The sequence below is a fragment of the Manihot esculenta genome, chromosome 8, assembly GCF_001659605.2.
Source record: "Manihot esculenta cultivar AM560-2 chromosome 8, M.esculenta_v8, whole genome shotgun sequence".
NCBI lineage: Eukaryota > Viridiplantae > Streptophyta > Magnoliopsida > Malpighiales > Euphorbiaceae > Manihot > Manihot esculenta.
In genome coordinates this window covers 38,784,263-38,790,662 of record NC_035168.2, presented here as the reverse complement: position 1 = coordinate 38,790,662, position 6,400 = coordinate 38,784,263, and the positions used below count along the sequence as shown (strand labels likewise).

The following is a 6,400-nucleotide window of genomic DNA, read 5'->3' as shown; positions in this document are numbered from 1 at the left end:
CCATTAGCTCCGTTCTGCTGCTTGTTGGGTCTGAATCTGGAGCAATTACTCAGACTCACCCATGAACTCTTACAACGGTAGACTCAGGATATTAAGTAAATGAGAAATACAAAATACGAGAAATTAAATTATCATAAATACTAAAAATTTATAAAGATTAAATTATTAAAAAAGTGAAATACGTTACAGTTTTTAATAGTATTAGCAATGAAATTTAACAGAATTAAAATTAAATAGATAATTAGGAGGTCAATCTTTAGCTTTCTGTCTTATCTAATTAAAAAGAAAAATTATCTAATTTAATTAATATTTTTTTTCTTCAGTAATTAATGTTATTTCACAATTGGATAACAAATGGATACATGCATGAAAATACCGAAAAATTGCTAGGATGCATTACCCAAAATTGAAAAAGTAATAGTGGTGGAATTTATAATTTCAGATTTTATACAAACAAATGTTATACCTAGAAATGTATTATGTTTCGTTTATTGATTAAGTCTAATTTTTTTTTTTTAAAAAAAAAAAGAATTAATAGGGTTGTCTGTAATAGTCAAATCGAACTTAATTTTGAATAAATAATTTTATTTTCAACCTTTTTATTGAGTTTTGGCCTAAAAATAAATGGATTTTAGAGTGTTTATGAAAATAATTTTTTAAATGAGAAAAACTTAATTGATGAAACAAATTAACATTAATTAATCAAAATAAATGAATAATTAATCCTCTATCTCACAGTGTAAAAAAACTGAGTCCAATCCTGAATTTAAAAGGTTTAAGTTTAATTTTCAATTTTGAGTCGAATTTGAGTTTTACTCATTCGATTATTAATAAATTTAAACTTAACTCATTTAGCAAATAAATTTATAGTTGAGTTTTTATTGAGTTTAATTTCGAATAACTTACGATGAGTTGAATTTATTTATATATAATAAATTTTTAATTTAAAATCAATAAATTTAAAAATAAATAATTTTAATTAATAAATATATATACACGTTAGTTCGTAAATTTATAAAGAATGAGTTCTTAAATATTCATGATCTATTATTTGTAAATTTTAAGAGTGAAATTAAGTTATGTAGAACTAAATTTTAAAAAATTTAGGTTTAACTCATAAAAGTATAGATAAAATTTCAGTTTATTTCACTTATAATATTAATTTCAACCTACTTAATGAGATTGTTTACGAGTGTAATTACACTAAATACCGCTTAACGAGACTGTTTACGAATCTGTTTATAAACTCGAACACAAATCAAGTTTATAATTTTTAATAAATCGAATATTATAAAATTTAAATTTGACTTATTTATTAATCGAATTTAAAAATTAAGCTCAAAAACAACTTATTTAAAAATCGAGTCAAGTGAATTAAATTTCTTGAGTGCTGATCAACAATTTGATTCATTTAAAAACATGCTATCATTTCTTAACTACTAACAATGATATCCAACAATAAACACCTTGGAGCTATGTATAGTGTAGATTAGAATCCTTGGTCGAATGAGCATATACAAACATTAATATTATAGAAAGAGATTGTTGACTGGGTCTTAATCTGAGCTTTAGCACCGAATGATTGAGGAATCCTTTTAGAAGGGACAGACAACCTTTGACCAGCTAATCATATTCATATGCAAAGTGGGGTTGCCCTAGGGACCCCCAGCTTTTGTTATCTCCTACACAAAAATGTCTATTGTCTCTGTATTATTATTCATAAGCTCAGTTGAAATGGTCATGTAATTATATATTTTTCATTTGTGTCCAGTGCTACTCAGTCTCCCATTCTCTATTCGGCTATGCCGCCTTAGTTAGCTTATTTACATGTTCTTTTCTTCCTCAAATGCTTGCATTTGACACGTCTCAATCTTTCAATCAACTCTATAAATACCTCTACTTTTCCCTCCAGGTGATCATATCCGAAGTTGGTTTTTCTTCTTATACAATATATAACAAGAATATATATATACTACTTAGAGCTTCTTCTAATGGCTTCCCGTCTTGTTTTCTTCATTTTCATGCTGATTGCTGCCATTGTTCCAACAAGCAGAGCTAGGTGGAAGGAGTTCATTGTTGGAGATGAAGCAGGATGGACACTAGGATTTGATTATCAAGCTTGGGCTCAGGGCAAGAAGTTTCACGTTGGAGACAAGCTTGGTAATTAATCATCTCATATCGAATTAATATTTACAATAAAATATTTGTCGATTCAATTGTGATGATAATTGTGCAGTATTTAAATATCATGTTGGAGCTCACAACGTCTTCAAGGTGAATGGAACTGGGTTTCAAAACTGCATTAAGCCAAAGGTAGGTGAGGCATTAAGCACTGGAAACGACACAATCGTTTTGGCAACTCCAGGAAGAAAATGGTATGTTTGTGGAGTAGGCAAGCATTGCGAAAATGGCATGAAACTTGTTATAGATGTGTTCCCACTTCCAGAACAAGCTCCCAAGCCCAGCCCACCTGCTCCACTCACTTATGGTAAAGAATTCATAGTCGGAGATGATGCAGGATGGACACTAGGATTTGATTATCAAGCTTGGGCTCAAGGCAAAAAGTTTCACGTTGGAGACAAGCTTGGTAATTAATCATATCATGTCTAGAATCCTTACATTGATAAATTACAAAATACTCATCTGATATTTGTCGATTTTTTATGATAATTGTGCAGTATTTAGATATTATGTGGGAGATCACAACGTGTTCAAGGTGAATGGAACTGGATTTCAAAACTGCATTAAGCCAAAAGTAGGTGAGGCACTAAGCACTGGAAACGACACAATCGTTTTGACAACTCCAGGAAGAAAATGGTACGTTTGTGGAGTAGGCAAACATTGCGAAAACGGCATGAAACTTTTTATAAATGTGTTCCCACTTAATGCACAAGCTCCCAAGCCTAGCCCGCCACCTGCTCCTCTCACTTACGGCAGAGAATTCATAGTCGGAGATGAAGCTGGGTGGAGACTAGGCTTTGATTACCAAGCTTGGGCTAGGGACAAGCATTTCCGAGTTGGTGACAAGCTTGGTAAGTAAATACATATAAGCATTTGGATAATATATTAAGAGTTTCTTAATTGCATTATTATATATTAATAATTGACTATTTTTTGCAGTGTTTCAATATTACCCCGGAGCTCACAATGTGTTTAAGGTGAACGGAACTGGCTTCCAGAACTGCATTAGGCCACCGGCAACTGAGGCTCTAACAACCGGAAATGACACAATAGTTTTGGCAACTCCGGGAAGAAAATGGTACATCTGTGGAGTTGGGCAACACTGCGAGAAAGGGATGAAACTTTTCCTGACTGTGCTGCCACCTGCAACTGCTTAATTAAGAACCCTATACACCAAAGAGCTTGTGTGTCTCGGGGAACTAGCTACTTGTCAATTATTCATTAACTGTCAGATTATAGTATGTGTCTGAGGTTAATGTCTCCATTGTTGTTTTATTTGTATGTTTTGTTGAAGGAGTGTGGATGAGTGAAGCTTCAGAATTATTGCAACTAGCTTTTATCGGATATATATGTCCTAAAGAATTTGGAGTGATCGAATGCCTTTCAATCAAACAACAGTTGTCTTTTCAATTCTGCTGCTCGTTAATTTAGTGGAATGCTTGAATATAAGAATTTCCCTGAAATGCAAGGCCAGATTTTGGAAATAAATATAATATATTGAATTAATCTTTAATTTGAACCAATTTTATTTAATTAAATGATTGGAAATATATTTAATTTCGCCAGACTGAAATCAATCAATTTTTTCAGGTGAAACAGGAAAAGTTATATAGAATTCTTAGAAAGATCAAAATAAACAGTTTTTGTCAATTAAATAGAGTATTTTTAGTTGATGATTCCTCTAAAAATTGAAACTAACCTCCTGAAATAGCGATTATTTTGATAAGTTTATTAGATTCCCGAATAACATAAATAAATCAAAAGCTATTTGAAATCAATCTGATTTAATATATATTATATAATCTAATTCAAGAAATGAGGAGGAATCTAATTTAGATTCGTATGAAATATAAAATTCTTTTCACATTACATGTAAAATTCTTGATACCAAAGAATTTCTAAATTTACTGGAATAAATTTCATTCTAATTCTAAACACAAAACTAGACTAGACCCAGTTGCTCAGCTTTAGTATTTGTCTTTAAAAATTAATCTCTGTTCTATAATTTTTTTCTATTTTATTTTTTTTTTATGTACATTAAAAAAATAATTTTTTATTAATAACTTTTCAATTATATTCATCTTAAAAATATTAAATTTTATTAAATATTAAAAATATTTTAAAAGATTTTTTAAAAATTAAATTAAATTAAATAAGATTATAATAGTAAATTAATTTATATATTATTATAATATAAAAAAAGAAAGTGGGTAATTTCTTTCTAAGTCTAAAATCAATAAGTAAACACAAGCAGTAATCAATAGGTAAAAGAGTTAAATCAATTATTGCTATACTCCTCATGTAGTGTTGGAAATGAATTTTTTCTTCTTTAAAGGATTGGAATCTGCACTTTTTATGAGGCTAACTGCTATTCAGTTTGATTAAGTAAATTTAATAATTAAATTTAAAAAAAAAAAAACTCTATTAAAAATAAAATATTAATTAGAGATAATCTTTCTTATTTATATGGGGTAAAAAGTGGATGAAATTTTAGGTTTGAGGTTTTTTATCTACTTATTTTAAAATATTTACTTTCATGAAAAGAAAAAAAAAATACTTTTTAATGTGTGGCCAGTTAATTGTACTCGGTTCTTGTGTAGCAATTAACCTAAGCTGTACCAAGCCGGCCATAAAGAAAACACATTAACCTTTTCAAATGCCATGACTTGGTCCGTGGATCTATTTGTCTTCTCTGTTTTTTTATTCAATAAATTTTTGTCTTATGGTTCTTAATTTATTTTTAATTGTCAATTATTTAAAATAATTAATTATAATTTATAACCCACAATATTAATTTGATATGAACAAAAATATTGGGAAATAAATAAAAAATACACAAATACAATACTTGATCTTCTTCAGAGCTTGCAGCAGCTGGCTCGGGAAAACCAAAGTTATTTCTCATGCCGACCATCGCCGGTCTGTGTATTAAAGACAGAGCCTATATATATATAAGTTTCCCTTAAACAAAAGCCACACCACAGTTGGAGATTAATTACATAATCAATCTGCGATGGCTTCTAATCGGTTTGTTGGGTTTGTTATTGCTGCAATTGTTCTTCCCTCAGTGGCCATGGCAAGTGAATACATAGTTGGTGATGATAAAGGATGGAATGTTAATCTCAACTACACAGATTGGGCTAAGGATAAAGTATTTTATGTGGGTGACATGTTAGGTATGCTTCCCAACTTTACTTATTCATTATTCAGGGTCTCCTTTGCTTTATTGTTAGAATTTTTGAAGTATTGACGCCATGCAACGCTAATGATTGCAGTGTTCCAATACAAGCCACCGCACAATGTGTTTAAAGTGGACGGCAATGGCTTCAGGGAATGCAAACCATCTGGAGAAGCTTTCAGCAGCGGAAACGATTCTTTTACACTTAGCAAACCTGGAAAAAAATGGTACATTTGCGGTGTTTAGGGTCACTGTGAGGAAGGTCAGAAGCTGGTGATTAATGTGGAAGAACTAGCACCTACACCAGGAACAGCACCACCAGCAGCATCGGTGCCAGTACCAGCGCCTGCACCAGTGCCAGTGCCAGTTCCAGCTCCAGCTTCCAATGATTCCTACAGATTTATGTTGTCTTGGTATCAGATATTCATAGCAGCTTTTGTTGGACTGGCAATGGCAGCTCTTTAATCTGAGAATCATTAGAAAATATTGGGTCGGCTGCCCAGAAATAAGGTTTTGGCATTGGTTGAGTCTGTCTTTTTAGGTGTTTATTGTTTACAAGTTTTTGTTATTCATTGTCATGCAGCACATGGCTTTAATAAGCTGTAATTCTCAGCATTGAGATTTTTTTAAAAAATTTTATTATTTGTGAGATAATTTTATAATAACTGATGTTTAATGAATTTATTTCAATTTGAATTTGAATTCAAAACCTGCCAAGAAATCTAAATATTATTATTGACTCGATGAAAATCTTTAAACATTTAATAATTAAGTGTTTGATTCAGCCAGTACTTGCAAATTAGGGATAAATGGAATTAGGATGGAAATATAATTTTAAGACTAAACGGAAAATTATTTTATTTAAGTTCATATAAATCCAAATGATATTCAGGCTTCGGATTAGTCCATAATCCCATTATTTCATTTGCTATTGACAATTCTGCAACTTTGCCCCTTTTAAAAAGATCTTAAAATAATTTCCTAACGAACAATGTTTTAGAAGCTAAAATTTATTCACTAAATTTATTGACAATCCAAATA

The 6,400-nt window shown here is 30.6% G+C and overlaps 1 protein-coding gene and 1 pseudogene across 1 annotated transcript; both read left to right on the top strand.

Annotated features, from left to right (window-relative positions):
- Positions 1-1,917: 1,917 nt before the first annotated feature.
- Positions 1,918-3,632, top strand: LOC110621811 (blue copper protein-like). The gene is made up of 4 exons (XM_043959166.1): positions 1,918-2,160; positions 2,237-2,587; positions 2,679-3,032; positions 3,121-3,632. The coding sequence occupies exons 1-4, from the start codon at positions 1,992-1,994 to the stop codon at positions 3,336-3,338; spliced, it is 1,092 nt and encodes a 363-aa protein (XP_043815101.1). The 5' UTR covers positions 1,918-1,991; the 3' UTR covers positions 3,339-3,632.
- Positions 3,633-5,062: 1,430 nt separating this feature from the next.
- On the top strand, positions 5,063-6,044 carry LOC110621810 (annotated as a pseudogene).
- Positions 6,045-6,400: the final 356 nt, after the last annotated feature.

Bases quoted from the DNA above. Each gene is read 5' to 3' on its own strand.
- LOC110621811 (XM_043959166.1), top strand. From the start codon at position 1,992: ATGGCTTCCCGTCTTGTTTTCTTCATTTTCATGCTGATTGCTGCCATT. The intron at 2,161-2,236 runs GTAATTAATCAT...ATAATTGTGCAG, and splicing joins TCACGTTGGAGACAAGCTTG to TATTTAAATATCATGTTGGA. The intron at 2,588-2,678 runs GTAATTAATCAT...ATAATTGTGCAG, and splicing joins TCACGTTGGAGACAAGCTTG to TATTTAGATATTATGTGGGA.